The following is a 24744-nucleotide window of genomic DNA, read 5'->3' as shown; positions in this document are numbered from 1 at the left end:
CTCAGAAGACACAGTAATCCAGCATGGCGGCTACACATTGTCATGTTGTAAAAAAGACAACACCTGTATTGCAAACCCCTTCATGTTGCGGTTGTTGTTGGTTTCATTGGCATTGAAACCAATGCAGATATTCCAGAAAACGAAAGTGCGGCATGGACACACAAATCGGATCTGAACAGTTGCAATACACAATGTGGACATCAATAATTTAGATATACAAATAATCGGATTTGGACTGACAGTGTGAACGTAGCCAAAGCATGGCATCCAGCATAGACAGCATCAATGTAGACAGAATGTTTTTACGATCAGTTTGCTCATGAATTCATTTTGCTTGCTTTTCATGGAAGAGGCGCACTCTCTTGAATTGGTCGATGGTTGAAGAAAAACATTGGAGATCAGTAGAAAATAGAGAACAATCTTCCTTTATGGATCAGCTCGCTTGCGTCCCATTTATCCAAGCATGAATACTGCTGCTCACACACGAGATACAAAAGTACAGTCCACTTTATCCAGAGAAGGTGGCTGCTCCACAAGACGACGTCCTCCAGCTCTTAAGACTTGATTGTTGGGTCAGCAGGGAGGTACAGACACCATCTTTAGTCGCCAACAATCCTCCGTTTATGAGCTAAGGGTGTTGTTCTGTATTCCAGGAAAAAGCACCATATAATAAAGTTAAAGAGGTGTTCGTCATGGTCATCTTGATAATTGCTATGCACTTTGAATAAGAGTCATGCTTGACATGGTTACCTGCTCATTGAGAGGTTTCTTTTCCCCATTGACGCCCTTCAATAGCACAGACTCCTCCGTCTTTTTTGCCTTCATCTCTACGACGATGTCATCTTTGTTAGTCTTCTCCTTGGTGCTGTAGGCATTAATGCTGTAGAGATTACACACCAATAACACACCGATACACCAGACTGCACTGTACATATCATAATCACTTGAAAAAAACAAGCCTTATGCTTTACAAAAAAGTCTTATCAAATGACCTCTACAAAAGATTTTGTGAAATCATGTTATTAAAATCTAACGGTTTATGCTTTAATGCTTGAACATTTTTGTATGAATTTCATTCCTAAAATAGTCAAATTTGATATCTATACACTACATTGGTAAATGCAATAGCTAATTAATAATGATACTTTTATATCTTGGTTAATGATCATTTCTATGTACACTAGCATTCAAAAGTTAGATTTTTTGCTTTTAAAAAAGAAATTAATACTTTTTATTTAGGAAGAATGCATAGTAATACATGTATAATGTTACAAAAGATTTCTGTTTCACATAAATGCTGTTCTTGAAAATATATGTAATGTTTTCAACATTAATAATAACCTAAATTTAGTGAATTAGAATGACTTCTGAAGGATCGTGTGACACTGAAGGCTGGAGTAATGACAGTAATTACATTTGAAAATATAATAAAATAAAAGACAGTTATTTTAAATTGTATTATTATCATTATTTCACACTATTGCGGTTTTTACTGTATTTTTGATCAAGTAAATATGGCCTTAGTGAACATAAGAGACTTCTTAATATTAATTTTTTTTTTGCTGAGCACAATCTTTTGAACGGTAGTTTACACTAATACATATTGAATAGTTCAAGTTGGATAAATTACCATTAATGTAGTATGAACGAACATGAATTAACAATGAACATGTATATTTATAAATGATCATTAACCTAGATTAATATTTAAAAAAAAAAAAATTCTTAAGTTCGTGACACCTAATATAAACTGAACCAGACTGTAAAGTGTTACATTCAAATTGTATTATTCAATGTTTTCATGAAACAGTAATAGAGATGCCCAAACTTTTGACTTGTGGTATACCATGGTACTTAATGTGTCATATACCGATGTTCACATGGTGGTACTACAGGATACTTTAAAGAATACCAAACTTGATAATACCATGGTACATATACAAAAATGACCACAGTCCTTTGTTGTACTGTGTACAATAATGCAGGGGTTTTCAATCTTTTAGACCCCCATCCTCTATCGTAAAAAAGGAGCTATATTTATACTGTGAAAAATGTATACTATAAATATGAAAATATTTAGATTTATTACATTACATTATTATGTTTTTGTTTCTACATACTATAGTTGTATGTAGGTTTATTGTTCGATTTATTATGTATTTATGTATTTTAGTCACTTTTTTTTTCATTTACAATTTTCTTTAAACTTCCCTCCAATGCAGGCAGTCTGAAAACCCCTGTACTGATGTATACGAATAAACTGGATAGTATTAAAAAATATTACATACATTTCTTGCTTGCCTGAGCGTCCACAGGGTAACTTGCCCTTTTTATACAGGAAGTAGAAGACACTGCCCAGGATGGCCACCAACAGGATGCTCACAATAATCACCACAATAATCACTCCACTATTATCGACTGCAAAGAGAACAAGAGATGTCAACATTAGCATGACTGACTGATATATAATAACCGAAGAATTATTACCCTTTCAACAAGACTAATTAAGACTAGATTAATTCATGCTGAAATGCAATAAATGTGCTTTCAGGCAAAATACAAAAGTGAAACACCACACCAGATCACGAAAAGCCCTGAAGGACACATTACGCTGCACTTTTTAACAATGGCTGGAACATTTGGATTCAAAACGTGCGCCGCATGACAAGGACGCATGTCCTTGTAAACGAGACTAGTTTGGTATGCAACATATAATTAGAGTGTTTTAGTCAAATGGAATAAGAGACTCGTATTCCTCAGAGTCAAATAAAGAAAAATGAAGTAGCGCCATTCAGAGGAAGCGTCATCAAATGCTATAAATAAACACTGAGAGACGACAAACAATTGTCTGGGAATGAATTTTATGAGTTAAATCTACTCAATAAAACAGCAGGCCGCCACCACAATGTTCACCATAACAGTTTAACAGTCTCAGTTGCAGCCCAGCACTTCAAAACATTTGTTAAAATATGCACATAGAACTAATTATACATTCATCTTGGAAAACATTCAGCGCTAGATCTGCCCCTGCTATCTGAAGTAATGTCTGCTTCAATTTTTGCTTGCTTTTTTTTTGCACTATGACTTTTCTTCACACAGAATTTTAAATATGCCCAGAGGCCGACACGGAGAGCCAAGCTAACCGAGCTGCTGTGGAGGCTTCACCATATAAAATCTATGAATTATTCAAGTACATTAGATGATCTTTCATTGTTTGGTTGGGATGGATTTTGCGGGGATTAAATGGATTGGTTGTTGATTTAAAACGTATGATCTGTTCTGTCTAATGTACAGAACGAGAGAAGATGAAAAATAAATTGTTACCTGAAGTTTTTCTAGCCGTTGGAGTCTGGGAGAACGGAACTGGGCAAAAACGAGGGACAACATTAACATTTTACCAATGTCTACCAATGAAATCAAACAAGCGACAGGAAAGACATTTATGTTACAATTTACATGTATGTTATGTTACATTTATGCACCATATCAGCATATTGGAATGATTTCTGAAGGATCATGTGACAAGGAAGACTGACAATAAAATATATATTTTTTCAATATATTAAAATATAATACAGTTTAATATTTCACAATATTTCTGTTTTACTGTATTTTTGATAAAATAAAGACTTGTTTTTACTGCCCCCAATCTTTTGAACAGTAGTATATGTACACGTTTTAAAAATGAATAAATGATATTAATCTAAATAAATAACCAAATATTAAATCAAACAATGATATTAATTGTATACATTTAAGATAAAATAATAAATAATGTATGTATAAACTTTTACACAGTAAAGTATTTATATTAAAATAAATATTACTTTTATAATTATTCAATACATTTAGTCAATTATATTTAAATACATCAAATGTAATATAATCAAATAGATTATATTTAATACAATTATTATGTTTCCTGATTTTCAGTGTAAACAAGGTAAATGGACTCTTACTGCTCCTGATGCTGTAGGTCTTGGTCTCTATTCCAAAGTCATTTGTTGAATTGCAGATAGCAACCGTGTCAGTGGTAACTTTAAGCATCACAACGCTGTGAACTTCCTCCTCCGTCTCTCTTTTAACAACCTCACGCCAGCTCTGAGAGTACAACACACACACACACATATGAGACAAAAGCGTCAATCCAAGCTCTGTGTAACATGAGCGGAGGGCTGAGAGGAAATCTGTGTGTTACCTGGCTGCCTGTGATGCTCCAGGTGATGGCGGGTCTAGGGTAACCTCTCACCTCACAGCTCAAATTTAACCACCCTCCGACCTTTTCTGTCAGCTCGATCTCTCTCTCTGCATCCTTCATCTGAGGCGCACCTAGAGGAACAGATCCACTTTAAAAATATACTACTACTAAATGTATAGCTCTTTTCAGAAGTTTTAAAAAGGCCATATTTTACGCCCTTTTACAAAGTCAAAATGATCCCATGATTTACTCACCCTCAAGCCATCCTCGGTGTATATGACTTTCTTCTTTCAGACGAATACAATCGGAGATATATAAAAGAATGTTTTATAATGACAGTGAATGGCAGCACAAAATTTGAAGACCAAAAAAGTGCATCCATCCATTATAAAAGTAATCCACACGGCTCCGGGGGGTTAATAAAGGCCTTCTGAATGTATGGGTTTGTGTACGAAAAATATCCACATTTAAAACTTTATAAGCTTTTATTATAGCTTCCAGCAAACTGCCTTCCGTATTAAACTTACGAAAAAAGCGCAATTGACGTGACAATGATGTCAGACGTAACTTAAGTGTTTTGAACTGCGTGAGGCGTTACACTTTCTGTGTAAGTTGAATACGGAAGGCAGTCCGCTGGAAGCTACATATTTTACTTTATAAAGTTTTAAATATGGATATTTTTCTTACACAAACCCATCGATTCGCTTCAGAAGGCCTTTATTAACCCCCCGGAGCTGTGTGGAGTATGTTTATAATGGATGGATGCACTTTTTTGGGATTCAAATTTTGGGCTGCCATTCAATGCCATTATAAAGCTTGGAAGAGCCAGGACATTATTTAATATAACTCCGATTGTGTTCGTCTGAACGAAGAATGTCACATACACCTAGGATGGCTTGAGGGAGTAAATCATGGGGTGATTTTCATTTTCGGTGGACTATCCCTTTAAGCTTGAATGTTCAAAAAACACATAATTTTTTACATATTTTACATTGTTGCAGCACCTCTCTTCTCAGTCTGTCAGTAATGCTCTGGGCTGCGTTTCTCAAAAGCATTGAAAGCTAAGTTGATCGTGACCATTGAGACCATTGGTGGCAATGGTTCTACATTCTACTGACGGTGCTTTTAGAAAACACAGCCCTGTTTAGTTGCTGTCTCTATGAAGCCCCTCCTTCCGAGAAGGACAATGTGCCCTGATTGGTCAAATGGATCAATGTGCTGTGAGTGGTCAACCGCTTCAAGCTTGTTTCAGAAATGTCATGCCCCTTACCATAACTGCGAGTTCTGTCAGGAGCACTATCGGCAAAGATGATTGATTGACTATTAGCATCCAGTTTGGATTGGCGGTATGGTTCTGCTCTGGGCAAGAACTCTCTGCGCATCCATGCAGCCTAGCATGGATAAGAGCAGGGAGAGCAGCAATAACCCCCCTTAGGGTAAACAGAACAGAACCAACATAATGTATTGCAGATATCATTAATGTCGATATTAAATGTACAATTCAAGGGGAATCAGAATACCAAATCATGACTGGGCGAGAGGAGGAGCTGGGGATGGAGGAGGGCAAATGAGCTCTGGAGAAATGCGATAGCTGCTGATTGTACTGAAGGAGCTTATATATGTATGCTGTAATAGACGTCGTATTCCTATAGGTAGACGTGATCAGCTGACAGTCAGCTGATGCGAGCTTGACTAACGTGACCTACCAGAACTGACGCTACGCTTGATTTTGAACACATTACTAACACAACTCAACCAGGCCTCGTTCCTATTTTGCGTATGCCTTGGGCGGGAATTATTTAAATATTAATTAATATTGTGATGTGTACATTACTGGGAGAAAACAATGGAGGCATTTCAGGGAGTTCAGAAACAGTGCGCACTGATATAGAGAATAACTCCCTTTGAAGTGACTTTGTGCTTTGTAACTTTGCAGACCTTTTTTGTGCTCAAACAGCAACATTGCACACTAAAGAAAGTTAGTGAAAATGTAAAAAAGCATAATATCTCCTTGAGCTCTTCCTTACCCTGTACGATGATATGGACAGAACCGCTGGTCAGCAGGCCTGGAAGAGACGGTACAGTCACTTCACAGTCATACTGTCCAGCTGTGTCAAATGTGGCGTCCTGCAGCTGCATTATGTGTCCTCTTCCGACCTCAATCCCATCCTACACACAAACAAACGTGTGCAAACAAATTTAGCGAGGATTTACCGATGGGGTGAAAAGAAGCTCTAAACAGAATGTGGTAGACTAAATGAACGTGTCTAGACTGCTGAATGAAGCGGGAATCACACTGCAGTGTTACCTTAAACCATACAGTAGTGGTCTCTAAAGACGACAGGGCGTTGCAGGTGGCTGTCAGACTCTCTCCTTTCAGCATGACCTCTGAGTCTTTGGGCATCACCACAGCTGTGTCCAGATCTGCAAACACATAAACATCTTATTGATAGTATTTTTCTCCACTGGTGTGGTTGAGAGCTATTTGCAAAAACGAGCTGTGATACGTCCACTCTATAACTTGTGAAAATCTACAGTTATAGCGCCACTTAGCAGTCAAGAGCAGAAATGCATATGTCGCCGCAACCGTGACAGTACCCGCGGCAGCAAAAGATGCATTCTGGTTGAGTTCCATCTGTAAGCGGTCAATAATTCAGAGTACAAATGCAAGGTTTTGAAAATGATGACTTTACCGTCTCCATGTAAACAACAAAAACGCAAATTTTTGAAAACGGTGACATCATGCGTGACCTTTTCTTTTTCAATAAAGAGATCAACTTTTCATTATTCAACAAAAAGTTCACCGCTAATAAATTTGGCTCCTTTACGTTGAATTGTGAATTGAATTTAAATGAATATTTTTTTTTCCTAATTTGTAAATCAATTTGGACTAAAGCATCTGCAGTTGCTACAGTTAAAAAGTTTGGGGATGGTAAGATGTTTTAATGTTTTTGAAAGAATTCTCTTATTCTCACCAAGGCTGAAATACAGTCAAATAGTAATATTGTGGAATATTACAATTAAAAGTCTTCAGTGTCACATGATTCTTCAGAAATTAATTTAATATGCTAATTTGGTGCTCAAGTAATAATTATTATTGTTAATGTTGAAAGCGGTGCTTAATATTTTTGTGGAAACCACAATTATTATTTTTTTAGGATTCTTTGATGAAAAGATAGTTCAAAAGAGCAATATTTATTTGAAATATATATATTTTTAACAATCTACGTATCTTTACTGTCATTTTTTATTAATTTAATGGATCCTTGCTGAATACAAGTACTAATTTCTTTTTTTTCTTTTTTTATCTAAAAAAAATAAAACAAACTTTTGAACAGATATTAATATTATGCTGGTGGTGCGCAATTTTCAAAACCTGTGTTATAAATGAAGATGCTGGAAGTTGAACTCACAGTGCACGGTGAGCTGTAGTGTGTCCACCACTTCCTCATGGTTCACTGCATCCAGGTCCAGAGAGTGACATTCATACACACCGCTGTCTGCCCGAGACACCTCCTTCAGAACCAGCAGCCCATGATAGGAATCCATCTCCATGTCTGACTGTTATGAGCAGGACAGAGAGAACACTGTGAATGTCTATCATACTGACATTAAGATTTCCTTACAATTCATTAAATGACCTTAAGTTTGTTAACAGAATTTCATCTAAATGGTCATGTGAAAAAAAAAAAAAATCAGTGTGTGTATTGATGGACAAATCCATCAATTCATTCCCGAACAGCTTGTCCTATAGCGTTGCAACGATGCTGTGGAGCCTATTTGTATAAAAAATAAAATGTATTATATACAAAATACTATGTATTGAATAATGGCCAGTATAATTGTAAGAGCCAGACTGAGACATTCTGATTTGTCAGTATGTTAAACTAACCATTCAACTTATTTAGAAGTCATTCTACAGCAGTTGTTTTGTGTACCATGTCGTATCCTTTACCAGTGTTGTTTTTGTTAACTAAAACTATATATAGATTTATTAAAAATAACAATAATAACAAAACAACAAAAATCAACAATACTGAATTATCAACTAATGACAAATAATTACTTTGACGATTGTCTTAACATTAATTTCGGACTAATAAGTGTTCATTTTCGTTCTCTCGCTTCAATAATTTATTAATAACATTATTAAACAATGACAATTATGCGATTCTTGTTAGTATGTTAGGGTTCAGTCCACATTTTTAGCTAAAAAACAGTTGACTAAAAAGATGCAAAATAATAACAAAACTGTAATTTGGCAAACTGATAGTTTGGCTTTTCAAACATGTGGCATTGACTAAAGAATTTTAACAAGCTGTTTTGAGGTAGCTGTTTGCTAGATTTTCCCTTGATTTGGGATTTTTGCTGTACTGTTTTGACCATAACACATCTTAAAGTGATAGTTCACCCAAAATTTAAAATTAGCCCATGATTTACTCACTCTCAAGCCATCCTAGGTGCATATGACATTCTTCTTTCAGACGAAAACAATCGGAGTTATATAAAAAAGTCCTGGGTCTCCCCAGCTTTATAATGGCATTGACTTGATGGTTAGTTTTTGAAGTCCATAAAAGTGCATATATCCATCATATAACTGCTCCACACAGCTCCGGCTTCTGAGGCAAAGTGGCACGTTTATGTAAAAAAAAAAAATCCATATTTAAAACTTTATAGACTAAAATAACTAGCTTCCGTCAATCAGCGGTACGCAAGTCGACTTATGGCGAAAGAGTAACCCTTGACCCTTGAACCCTTGACACATGCGTATTGGCGAACACAGAAGCGCAGAGGATAGAACAAAACAAAACACCGGTCATGAATTAGAGTCTAAAATGAGAATATTTAAAGAGAAATGGCGGAGAATTTCGATATAAGAGAAGAGGAGCTTGAGTTTGCTGCCCAGCCCTATCCGCAAGAGGCGTCAAAGCTTGCGATGCTCCTGTACATCGCGTCAGGGGTTACTCTTTTAGCGCAAGTCGACTTGCGTACCGCTGACTGCCGGAAGCTAGTTATTTTAGTCTCTTTAGTTTTTTTAATATCCTCCTGGGACCCAGAAAAAAAAAGTTTTTTGAATTTAGTATTTTTTTTTGTCATTACATTGTTTAGAGCATAAGAAACAAATGGAAAAAAAAAACATTTTTGAAAAATGATATTTTATTCATATGTTATGATATGTCCTCTGTAGTTGACACCAGGACTGAGTTGTTAAAAAAATTAAATGACATGAAATTGCATGTATAGGCAAAAACAATGGGATTTATTTTTAATTCATCAATCAATTTTTAGGTTTCAGGGTTTTTTTTAAACAAACTTTATTTAAAGATGATTCTGAACTATGTTATGAAAGATATAATGAAATGCATTCATATACCATTTTACTTTATGAAATATGTGGGTAAAATGACAATACTTGGATTTTCCCATTCAATACAATGTATCTATTCACTGCATCTAATTTGCATATTAATGTGTTCTTGGTGCAACATGTAATGAAAAAAGAAGTGTAATAATGGGAGGAAAAATTGGCAACATTTTCAAAATAATATCTAATATTTCATAGGAATATTGATATGTAATTTCTTTCCCTGTTCACTTGTTATGTCTCCAAAATGCCTGATAAACATGATTTAAATCCTGGTGTCCACTATAGTGGTCATTTATGAAATCAATGCCCTGTTCTGTAACAGAAAGTCATATTTTGATTAGAAACCCCATAACATTTTCCTGAGATGTTGATTTATAACAAACAATTTGAAAATTAATCAGATTTAAATTATAATTAAAAAATATGATCATATTTCCATAAGAGTGCTCAACTTTAATGTCAGCCATTTTTAAAGACCAAGAAGAAGTTGTTGTCCTGGTGAAACCTCCAAACATTTGGTATCCCTGCAAAGCCCCGAATGTGCTCTTTACTGGACATCCAGACTGTGACATGTGACATGTATGATGTCAGAGAAATTCACTAAAATATAATGTCCACTACAGTGGACAAAAGTCTATTCTTGGGTCCCAGGAGGATATAACTCCGATTGTATTCGTCTGAAAGAAGAATGTCATATGCACCTAGGATGACTTGAGGGTGAGTAAATCATGGGCTAATTTTCATTTTTGGGTGAACTATCCCTTTAAAGCCAGTAGTAAATAGGGCCTAAGATCAAATCTGTGGGTATACACGATTTATAAATGAGGCCCAATGTCATTCAAGCAAATGCATATGTAACACTTACATAAAGCTGCAAGTCAGTAATGGTACTGTTCTGTCTGTGCATATCAAGCACATTGTCTGGGCCAGACGTCTGCTATGTCCGCTTCTTCTCAGAGCTTTACAGCCTCCCATTCAGAAAAAAAACGGGTCCGAATAAAAAGAGAAAAAAAGAGACTATTCTCACTTGTTCTCGGTTGAAAATGATGGGTGCTGGGGGGTTCCCATCGCCTTGGCAACGGATCTCCACTGTGTCCCCCTCTTTGACCAAGCCCTCAGGCGATTCTTTCCATATCTCCACGCTGGTTGTCGGGTCTATATGACATACGCACATACACAAAGACCAAGGGGCCATGAATCTTAATTCATTCATATGTATCTCGCCATCACAACATAATTCTTTAGTCAAAGCTGACAAAGCAAAGACCTTCATAGCTGTGTCACGACGAACACAACTCAAACTGGAGTTTACTTTTATTACCTGTGAAGTACTGACGCCATCTGAAATATTAAAAACATGATACAGGAAAATACAGGCCCTTACATATAAAAAACCATGTCAGACATGTCAAATCTGATGTGATCTTTAAAGGTGGGGTAAGTGCTTTCTGGTAACCGATGTTGATATTTCAAATCACCAAAACAAACACGCCCCTACCTCAAAAGGGTCTCACCCCTATTTTGATAGCTCCGCCCCACACAAACACAACCCAGGCAACGACTTAGGCGGAATCTGCTGTGCCAGCCGGCAGAGAGTATGATATCATCAATAAGTGAAAGCAATGTGTGTTACTATGGTAATTCAGGATTGAACTTTTAATGAAAAAGTCATCCCTTACATCCCAAAAACACAAAAACAGTTCTCATTAACAACTCGATAGCACAAGCTCAACAGTTCAACTAACGAACATATTACAATTATGACAAGATTAGAGGGTTTTATCGATCACGAAAAGAGGACCCAAAGGAAACAAACATATATTAGGAGTTTATTATCTTACTTTTCTGACACACTTTGGAAGCTGACGCTTGAAACAGACAGCGAGGAGGTTTAGACACTCCAGGCTTATACGGTGTGGAAATGAATGGGTCTTTATCATCGCTGAAGTGATCGATAATACGATCGCAAATGGACAAACAAGCAAACATGACACATGAGCATATTCAAGCAGAAGCCAGCATATATTAGTTCTGAGAAACAAAACAAAACCAATGTTACTCGCCTATCGAGAAGAAATAAAGCAACCTCGGCCGCTGTAAAGCTGATACTTCTTGCCTGATCGTAAGCCTTCTTTTGTTCCACAGATATTTTCCACGTTTGTTTTTTATCTGCCATCTCTCTCTTTCTGTCGTCGCTCGGCTAATGTCGGTCCTGTGTCTTGTCTTTTGAATAATGACGTGCACTGAGCGCTCTCTTCTCCCCGCCATTAGTAGACACGCCCCTTACTGCTGATTGGCTACAAGTTTGTTTTGGTACTCGGCCCGAGACACTTTTCTAAAGCATTTTTGAAATATCACATACCCCACCTTTAAGCCTTGTGTTCGCACAAAGATTGTCATCAGATTCAAATATATGCTCTGTTCACAAAGACACTAAAATTACTATGTGAAATGATGAATTTATTGTCAGTAAAGTCAAATATGATGTCTAATATGCAGGTATGTAAAGTTGGATTTTGGACCAATGAGATTTCACAGTGGGCGGAGCTATCCAGAACATTGCAACAGATACAGAAACCAAACAACCAACATGTTGTGTAGTGTGTTATACATATAACCTTAAAGGGTTAATTTTATGGATTTCGTTTTTTAGTTTATTTTTTTATTTAATTACATTTTATGAATTAAACAGCTCATAAAAATACTTTATCACTAGAAAAAAGTTTACATAACAAGAAAGTTTTCAATCATTTAAGACATTTTTCCTTATATGGAAACTTTCTGGCATAAAGGGTTCTTTAAAACTGGGTCAAGAATAAAGAAAGCCATTGAATATAGATCCCATCGAACCTTTCTTTCTAAGAGTGTGGTTAGAACAAACATTTTGATTGTCATGGATATGATTGGATGTATCGCATTACACTTCATCTCTCAATTATAAAGGGACTTACAGTGAACTGTAATATTGATGCCTTTGGACTCGGATGTCCTGACAGCTGCTGGGACAAAATAGCTGACTTCACAGGAAAAGTGCGCGTCTTTGTCTTCCTTGGTCACCTTATAATGCAAATCACTCTGCACTGTATATAGACCACTGGATTCCCTTGTCACTAGCGTTACCACATTCACCACTGAAAAGAAACACACACAACCAGACACACATACACATTAGTGGCAACTATTTTTCATACAGTACATTATAATGTTATAATGTATTTGTAGCATTTAAAACTATTGATTTTAGCTTTTAGTTTTTAATTTGGACAAGAAAATATATTTGACACAAAATTTTCCATTATTGTTATTTATTTAACAGTTTAACGTAAAATGTATTTTGGCTCGTCCCTAGTCTCAAAAGTGAAGCAAATTATTGCATCTTAATGTAATTTACATAATGTGATGAGTAGTGCAGGAATGTGTATTAAGAAAATAAATAAGATCCATTTTTTAATCTTAAGATATTTATATACATACCATTCAAAAGTTTAGGATCAGTTACATTTTTTAAAAAAAATGAATACTTCAATGTGCATGGACATTAAATTGGCCAAAAGTGATAGTAAAGACTTTTACATTGTTTCGAAAGGTTTAGATTTAAAATAAATGATGTTCTTTGTTTTACTGTATTTTTATAAAATAAATAGGAAAATAAGAAAAAAAAAATTGGTAACACTTTACAATAAGGTTGTATTCGTTAACATTAGTTAATGCATTAGTTAACATGAACTAACCATGAACAACACCTCTGTTCAGCATTAGTTAATCTTTGTTAACGTTAGTTAATAAAAATCCAGCTGTTCATGTTAGTTCAAAGTGCATTAACTAATGTATATAATATTTTAATAATGCATTAGTAAATGTTGAAATTAACATTAACAAAGATAAATAAATGCTTTACAAGTGCAGTTCATTATTAGTTCATGTTAACTACTGTAGTTAACTAATGTTAACTAATGAACCTTATTGTAAAGTGTTACCAAAAAAGACCCCTAACTTTTGTAGTATAAAAAAATATTATATTAATTATATTATATCATAGTAAAACTTAATATTACTGAATTAAAACTGAATGGTTGCACTTTATTTTACAGTACATGCACTTACATGTACTTACTTAAGAAATTACTGGTTAATATAAGGCAACTACATGGGTTAAGGTTAGGTTCAGGGTTAGTACCTAGTTATTACCCAGTTATTGTAATAACTATAATAAATACATAGTATGTACATGGGAAACAGGACCGTAAAATAAAGTGCTACCAACTGAAATATAAAGAAAAATGAATGTGGACTAAGTAGATAATAACTCTGTCAATGATGAGCTCCATGTGGAGCATATTAATCTTACTCACAGCCATTAGCAGGGTGGATGGGGATGTGATCACGGTACCATGTGATGTTTGGCTTGGGAAAGCCGTCTCTGGTCTCACAAGATGCAATCTAACCAAATAAGAGATGCGTCAGCTTAAACCCAGCAAATATAACTGCTACAAAGATTACATATGCACACAGGGGGAATCTGACAGCATGATGTACCTTAGCCGGGGAGTCACTGGACACAGAAACTCCAGAGAGGACACCTTCAATGACAGGAGGCTCTGGAGGGTCTGAAAACAGCACGTTAATGTTTACATAAATAAGCAACCATATTAAGCGTTTAGTGAGGATATTCAACTGACAGGAGGAAAAGACTTACCGAAAACCTTCAGGAGAGTCCTGCTCTCTCCATTGCCTGCTGCCAACCCACTGACCTGACAGAAAAACTCTCTCTCATCAGACAGCTTAACGTCCTGAATGGTCAGAGTTTCTCCATCACTGTTTGATTGCACGCTGATACGATCACTGTAGCTCGTGTTCCAATCCACCTTCTGCATGGTCAGATCGCTGTAGGAGATCCTCACCCGATTACCTTCACGTTCCCGCTGAGAATGATGGGAAATAAAACTTTGCAAATGGTCTGCAGATATGACTTGAGTCCCTTGTTCAATGTAAGTCCATTTAATGTCAGCCAGGTGAAAGTACGAGCACTTAAAAAGTAACAGCACACTTACAGCAATATTAAAGGGATAGTTCACCCAAAATTCAAAAATCATCATTTACTCACCCCCATGTCATTCCAAACCCATAAGATTTTCGTTGATCTTTGCAACACACATTTTTAATATTCTCTCATCATTTAGTCCATTCATTGAAAATCTGCTCAACCAAAACTTGCGCACGTTAAAAAGTACAAAAATAGTTTTAGTGTGGTTTAAACCAAGTCTTCTCAGGAGACACGACTGCTTATATGAGGAACAAATTTAATGCAGGCATTCATTCACATATAAACATTGATATGTGTATACATAGAGCACATGAAATATGTTAAACAGAATCTCACAAGCATGACCTGATGTCACACAAACACATTCGAGCTTCCGCAGAAACCAATGACGTTTGTACTTAAACGTCAAAAAACAAGTACGGCTGAGCTTCGGTTTGCCATATTTGATGTGCTCTATGTGTGTTGATCAGTGTTTATATGTGGATAAAATCCTATATTAAAGGGACAGTTCACCCAAAAATATATATGTCAATATATGTCATCATTTACTCACCCTCATGTTTGTTCCAAACATGTATGAGTTTCTTTCTTCTGTTGAACACAAAAGAAGATATTTTATAGAATGTTGGCGGTTGATGGCACCCATTGACTTTCCCTATAGAAGTCAATGGGTGCCGTCAACTGTCTGATTACCAAAATTCTTTAAAATATTTTCTTTTTTGTTCAACAGAAGAAAGAAACTCATACGGGTTTTGGAACTATGTTCAGCGATCGTGTCTTTTCAGAAGACTTGGATTAAACGCTCAATTCAAATTGATGGATTGTCTTTGTGAACGTTTTGAAGTGTCAAAGTTTTGGTTTTGTGGACTTTTAATGGACGGACAGAAATGTTCATTTGTGTTTCGGAGGTGAGTAAAAGTCTTATGGATTTGGTATGGCATAAGTGTAAGTAATTGATGAAAAGTGAAAGAGTGTGAGAGCTTTCAAGACTCACCACAAACCACTGCACCATCACCACCATGGGCTTCCCGGTGAAGTTGTACAGGCAGGGGATCTCTGCAGACTCGTCCATGTAAACCTCTACAGTGTCCTCCATCCTCAGATCCACAAGCGCCCAAGCTGCCAAAGAAAACTCGTTGAGATTGTGTGCTTGAGGCCATGTGAGAACAAAGGCTGCTTTATCAACGCATTAAAAAAAAACATTAACAAGCGTTTAATGCATTTTAGATTGTGTAGTAATGTTTAAGCCACAGCCTTAGAGAAAACGCAATTACACTCTTATTAATGAGGTCAACAACAGTAAAACACTCTCTTTGTTGAAACTCTTCAGGGTCATTTGAAGACTGTAAATGATGCTGGACTCTTGCATGTTCTGTGCTGATTTTTGTGGGGCGAAATTATTTAGGATGGATTCCATATGGTAAGACGAGTACAAAGAATACATCTATTCAGAACTGAAAATGAAATAAGAAAAAAAGCAGATAAACAAGAATGAAAGAGGCGACGCACGTGTACAAGCTTGTCAATTATGTGATTTTGCAAGTTTTTTCATGTTGTCTGAAGATGTTATGGTTTTGATTTTTCCTCCCACATCAATTTAAAGTTTTTCCGTAGTCAGTTGTGTACAAAAAAAATGTCTATGTGAGTTCAGAGCAAGTAGATTGCATGCGGGCGAACTGAGGACACAAGATAGTCAATGAGTCACCAGTCTTTAATGTTATCCTGTAGAGATTGAAGATATACAGACAGTGGAATCTGTAATTCTGAAATATTCTGTCATCATTTATTATTTTACACTACCAAAGTTAGGGATCAGTAAGATTTGTATTCATTCATTTGTAAAGAAATGAATACTTGTACTCACTTAAAAGTCACTTAAAAGTCTCACTAAAAGTCTTACTCACTTAAAAGTCAAATTTAAGACATTGTAAAAAAACAAAAACAAAAAACAAAGAATTAAGCAGCAAAGCTGTGTTCAACATCGATAATAATAAACGTTTCTTATTATCAGCAGATTAGAATGATTTCAGAAGGATCATGTGACACTGAAGATTGGAGTAATGATGCTGAAAATTAAGCTTTAGCATCACAGGAACAAATTACATTTGAAAATAATATTAAAATAGAAAGTTTTTTTAAATCGTAATAATGGTTCACAGTATTACTGTTTTTATTGTACTTAAATCAAAGAAATGCCTTGGTGAGCAAAACGTTTTTTAAAACAAGACTTTTGCTCACCAAAATGTGAAAAATAGATGTGTGTGCATAGATTCCACTATGCACACACATCTATTTTTCACATTTTCAGCACTGTTAGTGTAGTGCAATTCCAATGCAAATAAATCAGAACGGATTTAAACAGGGTTAAAATGTTAAAATGAGAGTACTTTACCCTCTGATAGCTGAAAGCATAATCAAATTAGCCAATATATTTAGTAAACTAATACATAACAGGGGTGGGGGAGGTGCATAACTTGACTAAAAATGTTTCAATTCCGCAGGCAGATTCCATGCAGCCCTTCGGATGACCCACATTTGTAGATGCAATGATCTTGCAGAAGTTGAAAGTTAACACAGCTTCCCAATCCTGGCAAAAATACATAGAAGAACGCTCTAGGCCACCATACCACATCAGCACTGACCGAATCACGGGAAAATAGGCAAAAATCATTAACTCCGTAAAAGTTATTCTCCATACAAGCCATTACATGTTATGGCTCTCAAAAGCATTTTCGTGGAAATCAAGGTATAAAACATGGCCCATTAAGTTGCTTCATAACACATAAAGTGAACTGTCTGCAGGAATATGAAAAACTATCAATATGCATCTAAGCTGTTTCACAAAAACATATCCAGGGCTGCGTTTCTCAAAAGCATTTTGAACTAAGCTGATCATTTGAATTTTTCTACGATCTACTTACGATGCTTTTGGGAAACGCAGCCTAGGTCAATTTCACCCAATAATAATCAAAAGAATGAAAAAAGAAATAATACTTTGCATTGTCCTTTTTGTGAAATATTTAACACAATTTTCCTCTATATTTTTATTTACTGTAATGTCCTTTTTTTATTACTGTATTACATTGTTTTTGTCATTTAAATCACAACAAACATACCACAATATATTACTATTAAGTATGACAAAAGTTATTGAATAGTTTTGTGGCTTTCAACTTTACATGGATAGCTTACGCCCAAAAATTCTGAAATATTCTGTCATCATTTATTATTTTACACTGCCAAAGTTAGAAATCAGTAACATTTGTATTTATTCATTCATTTTGTAAAGAATTCAATACTTGTATTAACTCAATTAAAAGTAAAATGTAAGACATTGTAAAAAAAACAAAAAAAACAACAACATCGATAATAATAAAAGTTTCTTATTATCAGCAGATTAGAATGATTTCGGAAGGATCATGTGACACTGAAGACTGGAGTAATGATGCTGAAAATTAAGCTTTAGCATCACAGGAACAAATTACATTTGAAAATAATATTAAAATAGTTATTTTTAATCATAATAATAATAGTTCACAGTATTACTGTTTTTATTGTACTTAAATCGAAGAAATGCCTTGGTGAGCAAAACGTTTTTAAAAAACATTAATAAATCTTAAATGTATAAATAAATGTACTATATTCCAAGTCTTCTGAACTCAGACAATAGCCTAGTGTGAGGAACAGACCAAAATACAAGGGTGAGTAAAAGAAGGTGAACTATTCATTTCAAATCCTCCCTCTTTTTTCTTTCTGGCTGTCTCTATTGTGGCAACATTGAGGTTTTGAGTGGCAAACACAGACCTGCCGGCGGCTGCCACCACACCAACTGAAAAAATACAGACCATGTGTCTTTTGTGTGTGATGATTATATTTGGCAGCACACGCCTAAGTAAAGCAGAGAGAAAGAACAGCATTTTTAAAAACAAGGCCCAGATTTTGTGGCCACAGGCTTGGTTTGAATCTGAAAACCTTTGTCTGACTCAGACATGAGTGATACTATTCATCTTCTCATCTTCCATTCCTCAGATATCTGCGATCAAAACAAGCGTCCAGCCACTGTGACTTTTCAAATGTCACTCTCTGCCCTCAACGGCCTTCTTGTATTAGAAGAAAGTCATTTTTCTTCCCTTCAGCCCCTCTATCGCTCTGCAACCTGCTCTCTGTCTCTCTCTCTTGCTCTTTCTCTCAGCATGCAGAAAATAGGCTCGGACTGAAAGGCCTCCTTTTTAATTGGAAACATCTGGGAAGCAGGGAGCTGGACTGGTGGGGTGCCGTGGAGACGGGTTATTATGGGATTTCCACGTCCTTGGCGAGTGACTGGTGGAGGAGAGAGACGTTGGCGAGGGTTCAGGGGTGAAGCGGCTCCACAACAACCTCATCACTCGTCTCCCTCCCCTCAGCAGTGTGAGGTCAGTGGCACAGCTACTGCTGGGAAGGACGGGGTCTAGCTGTGTCAACAACATCCGAGATGGCTTGAGTGTGTGTTTGTGATTGAGAGATCAACGAGACTTATGGTTTGAACAATTTCAGCTCAACGCTGCAAAAATCCTGTGATTAATCAGTATCTTTGTCCAATAAAAATTACGAAACTATACTTAAAATAAGATGAATCACTAAATGTAATGAGGTCTGGGCAAGTGCAGATGCAAATGCTTGGCCAAAGTACATCCTAATGTGCAATCTTGCATTAGTAACAAACAACCCGATCTCACGAGAAAACGTAAGTATTTTAGGAGGTGGCCATTTCGCATTAATTAGTACGATTTGATTCGTACAAAAGCGTACACTTTTCAAACGGTGTGGCCACGAACTTTAACACTAATTTGTGATCACGTTTTATCAATTAATTCCCTTTTTTTGTTAAATCATTGCCACTTTTTATTCATTTGATCTGTCGATAGCATGTCATATGCGAGGCTCTGTAGCTGTAATTAAGAAAGATGCTTTTTTGGACCCAGCTGTTGCAGTTATGATATCTACGGTCAAACTTTATATTAGGTGTCTTTACTATGTACTTACGTCAAAAAATAAGTACAATGTAGTTATTGGGCCCTATCATACACCCGGCGCAATGCGACGCCAGGCGGGACGCAAGTATTTTTTTTGCTAGTTTCAGCCCGACGCAGGTTAACATTTTCACATCCAGCGCCACGTTGTTTAAATAGCAAATTCACTCGCGCCCATCTGTTCGCCCATGGGCGTGCTGGTCTGAAAACGAGGTGTGTTCAGGCGCATTGTTGGCACGTTGCTATTTTGAGGCAACTGAAAATGACTGCGCCATTGACCAACAAAAACCTGGTCTAAAGTCAATAGCGCAGTATTTTTTGGGTTATTTAAAGGTTAGTAGTAATATGCGCCTATAGGCGGGTGTACAACGTGCATACCGTAAAACTTCAAATAATAGCCCGGGCTTCTATTTACCAAAATCACCGAACTGCACCGGCTTGTATTTGAAACAGGCGTCTATAAGAGACAGGCCTTTAATTTAGTGTTGAGATGTTCAAGCATGACGGTGGTTACCACATTATATTACGTTTTATTTATAATTAATTCGAATGTGTTTAACAAATCATTTAATGTAAGAAATTAGGGTTGTGCCGATGGAGTGCCACCGTCGTGATGCCACGCCCCCGTTGCGAGTCTGTTGTGAGTGCGACGCACACTAATTCTCTTCTATAGTTATAGTTAAACTAAAAACTTAGCAGGGATTGCTCTGTAAATTAATTTGAGAATGTAACTAATGCATATATGCTATTTTAAATACTGTAGTCTATGCCAGATTTATGTATAGCCTACATTTTGAAATCATTTGAGCAGCATGCGTGTTTATTTTAGCACTTCCGTCAGTGAAACAACACAGCCTATTCAACATTTAAACGATTTTCAGTAAATAATGGTTACCTAAAGAATATAAGAAAATTAAATATTAGTTAGAAAAATATTTGATTCATACTATTTCCCCGCAAAGATGTACTCTGCGCTTTGAGAGGAATGGGACAAAAGCTGGATAGACACCTTTCAAATATATCTTCGTGTTTTCTCCTGATGTTGCAAGGCAACACTTGTTGTAAAAGGTCTGAAGAGCGGATTTTATCTTCCACAAGGTCAAGACATTTAGGCAATGTTTGATTATTCACAGCCAGAGAAAACGAAACTAAAATCACCGCGGCGTGTGTGTGAAATGCGCTATTCAAATAAACCAAACTTGACGCGCATTACCAAGTTTAATAACAAGAACAAACTGTGTTAAATAAAGTTTGAAGTAAAAAGGTATTCGCCCCAGAGTTTTTTATTGTACTTTACCACAGTAAAGGATGTGAATAGTTATAATAGACTTAATTATAAGCAAACGAAAGGAAGAAACGTTTTTAACGTTAATCCCCTGCTAAAATGGTGACGTCCCCCCCGCTTCCATCAATAGCTACTGTCAGGCCACATACCTAAGGATAACATCCCGAAGCTAATGAAATATATCTCCTCCTTCTCCCTCGCACACACAAACACACGCGCACGTCTGCGCGCAAGCATTAAAGGAATTTTTCAGCCGCTCCGTATCCAGCTTTACCCACGCTTGAAATTTGACAACTGTCAGCTTAAATGTCAAATTATACTTTTCTCCATGGTGGTATTGAGAGAATTAAGAAAAACTGAAGACTGAAAGTTCGTTAACCTTGTTATGTTGCCATAGTGATGAGTCGTTCATGAACGGTTCCGTCTGTCACGTGAAATCTGATCAAAACATAGAACAGACGATCTGACGGGTTTGAGAAGATCAAATACAGCCCGATACTAAAAAACAGACCAGGCCTCTATTTGAGACCGGCCTTTATTTACCCAAACCTGTCGTCACACCAGGCGTTTAAAAGAGACAGGCGTCTATTTGGGACTCGGCTATTATTTGAAGTTTTACGGTACACTCTGCTTATTACACACACAGGGACGCGCAGCAGCACAAACATTTTTAATTATTAAAAATAAAAGTCTTTTAGTCTTTCCGCTCGCAAATTCGGCCATGTAAATAGCGAATCCGCCATGGTGCAAGAGCAACTGGCTTTTAAAGGGAATGGGAGATGAGACTCTGATTGGTTTATTGCAGGCAGAGCCGGCCCAGCCACTAAGCGAACCTTGCAATTGCAAAGGGCCCCGTGGCCAGCAGAGGGCCCCCTAGAGTCATTGCTGAAAAAAAAATCATACATCAAAAGTAACATAAAATAAATAAATAAAAAGAAAGAAAGAAATTGGCCTACAGCGCTCTTTATCAGGCATCATGATAAGCACAGTTGTTATTTATTTAGTTCTTTATTATGGCGAGTTCCCCGCTAATCTTGACCCCTGACTGACCCTGTGATGTCAGTCACTCGTCACCTGTCAGTCAGTGACTCCGACGTCGACGATGTCTGACAACAAGAAACGAAAATATCTTTCTGGCCATGAAAAACGACAAAAGAAGAGGCTGGAAGAAGAAAAGAAGCAAGAAGATAAAGGTACGTAAACCTGTAGGCTTAATTTTCCGATACCTATGTATGTATGGATAATCTGCAGTCTAAATATAAGTTAGTCTCTCTCGCTCGCAGTATAGCGAGGCGGTTGTTATAGCGAATAAAAACCGCCTCGCAGCTCGCTATAGATTATCCCTCTTATTACATGGATACCTACCAAATCAATTAATAATTTGACACAAAATATTGATTTAAAAATGAGTTTATTGATTTAAAAACGATTGTTGCTTCCGCTAAAGAAAATAGTCCGTTCCGCGTCCATAGCAACGCTCTGCTCAACGGTGTGTTATAGCTACTTGACAGCGGGCTGTTATCAAGACGTAACAGACCCGCATTCTACATTGGAATTCAACCAAGCCATGTAATAAATGCTAATAACATGCTGCATAAAATTGGTTTAGTATTATACCATTTGCTGTGATGTTAAAGCATTTAACAGAACAATACAACCCCAGTTTGGCTTCTTCACTAAAGGGCTAACATTAATTTACTCCTTATGTCCCCTTTCCAGGGGCACTATTAAAGTATATGCTGCCAGTTAGCAAAGCTCCAGCTGTTGGTGAATATAAAGGTACTGTAAAATGATAACCGTCTGCATTTTAAAAAATTAAGTCTAACTTTATATATAATTATTTTCTTTATTGCAGCTCCATCAACCACTTCTTTTCCTGGTTCACAACACAGTCATGTCACCCAAGAAGACACAAATACACAAGTTTGGATTTTAATAGTTCTATTGAAATGTTACCTAATTATTATTATTGTTACTTTTAATCTTGTTTGTGGTGTTTTAGATATTGTTAATTTTGTTTATTTGAAAAGTTAAACCATTTAAATGTTCTATTTATTATTTTATATAATAGTTTATTTAAATGTATTAAATATTATTCTATTTGCTCTATTTCATTTCAATTATATATAGGCTGTTGTTTGTGCCTCTTAAACTCTTGTGTCAATTAAAAATGTTTCTTTGATTGTCAGTGAAAATCACTTTATCAGTCTTTTTATTTAGCAAGTTCATCAGTGTGTTCATGGCACTGCACTGCCATTCAGCTCAGTGGTATCATAATTATACTGTTAGACATCAAACATGGAACTCAACTCAAGAACTCAAGGTCTTTTATTGTCATTCTGTACATGTTGCCACATAAGAACGAAATACGTACTCAGGACCAGCAGCGTCAAAAAGAAAATTAGCATACAGTATACATAGAATAATTAAAAAATAATTTAATAGACTAAAAAATAAAATAAAAACATAGTAGATATAATGTGTACAGTATAGTTATAAGGTAGTCATTGCTTTGCTTTAGGCCTTACTTAAAACGGTCAAAGGGGCCTCCAACCAAATTTTGCTTAGGGCCCCCAAAGGTCTAGGGCCGGCTCTGATTGCAGGCTACCCAAAACACACCCATGACTCATTAAGAGAATAGGTAGAACCCTTTTAGACCATGCGTCGGGCGACCATTTTTTCCCCCATCGTTAAACAGGCAAAAGTGGATTCGGACATGCCCACTTTAGAAAATGTGCTTAGATTATTAAAATAGGGCCCTGTATTTCAGATCTAGTGTGAAAAACCCTTATATAGTGTGTGTGTACATTTTACAAGAGTACATATAATTATTGCGCCGGGTGTATGATAGGGCTCACAGCCACACTAAGGACAAATCAAAACTATGAAAGCAAAATTTCACAGAAACCTCAGTTCACATAAAATATGAGAAATCTGTGTCTAATAATATAGATAATTCTAGTAAAAATCTAGACCTACAAATGTAGACATACCATAACCACAGTTTTTAGCCTATATAAAGCTGATCGTAATTACTACAGACTAACCCCAAACCACATCCTGCCCCTGAAAAAGAATGTTTTACATTTTTTTAATAAAATAAATAGTATTTTCTTTATTTAAAAAGCATTTTAACCTTTGAGAATGTCCTCAAAGAGGGTTTTGTCAGATTGTGTTAACTTCTGTGGACAATTTGTTCCCAAAGGTACAGCTAAGAGAACCTCCACACACACAAAGCCTTATTAAACTCCCAGTCACATCCCACTGGTCCCATTCTGCTTTCGCACCCCATTTTCAGGGCTGCTGCCTTTCTCTCTAACCCCCTCCCTCTACCACCCCAGCCCAGCCCACCCTAGCCGAGAGCAGCCGCCCCACTCATTGTGATCAAGACGCTGGCCCTATTTGCTTAGACCGTTCTGTCTTCTAGCACAGCTTCACCGAGGCCCCCCGACTGCGTCCATCCACCCATGGCCTTCAGATACAAGCCATTGTTCCCACACCTGGGGAGAAAAGCTCTTCTTTTCTCTTATCTAAGCTTTGAACATCCTGAAGGATCTCAAATTTGTCCTTGTTTAAGTCTTCAGGTAAACACAAGGGTGAACAGAAGTTCATTGTGTGCCCCAAGTCGTGCTTTCCTTATCTTCTCCAGCAAACATTTTGAAATAGCCTGGCACAAATAAGTTAACAATGATTTTTCCTTAAAAATGGCCTGATAATCGGATAAGCAAAGGTGCAGAATATCTTGTCAGAGGAGATTTGAGCCAAAGACCTACATGATGTGTTCTTATCTGAGAGAGAGAAAGAGAGTGTCCACAATAAAGGAAAAGAACAATCTTTTAA

General features: G+C 36.5%; 1 protein-coding gene across 1 annotated transcript; it reads right to left on the bottom strand.

Annotated features, from left to right (window-relative positions):
- Window positions 1–621: 621 nt before the first annotated feature.
- Window positions 622–24516, bottom strand: mcama (melanoma cell adhesion molecule a; the record flags this gene model as incomplete). Its single annotated transcript, XM_079814264.1, has 16 exons — window positions 622–642; window positions 751–865; window positions 2289–2418; window positions 3325–3363; window positions 3960–4101; window positions 4199–4329; window positions 6226–6367; window positions 6507–6622; window positions 7612–7759; window positions 10594–10721; window positions 12518–12697; window positions 13919–14006; window positions 14103–14173; window positions 14263–14488; window positions 15605–15729; window positions 24405–24516. 16 exons carry the CDS (start codon window positions 24514–24516, stop codon window positions 622–624), a joined length of 1914 nt encoding a protein of 637 aa, XP_079670390.1.
- Between the last annotated feature and the right edge of the window lie 228 nt (window positions 24517–24744).

Source organism: Gobio gobio (assembly GCF_949357685.1).
Source record: "Gobio gobio genome assembly, chromosome: 4".
Classification (NCBI taxonomy): Eukaryota; Metazoa; Chordata; class Actinopteri; order Cypriniformes; family Gobionidae; genus Gobio; species Gobio gobio.
Note: the sequence above shows the minus strand (reverse complement) of the source record. Positions and strands in the feature narration are given on the sequence as shown.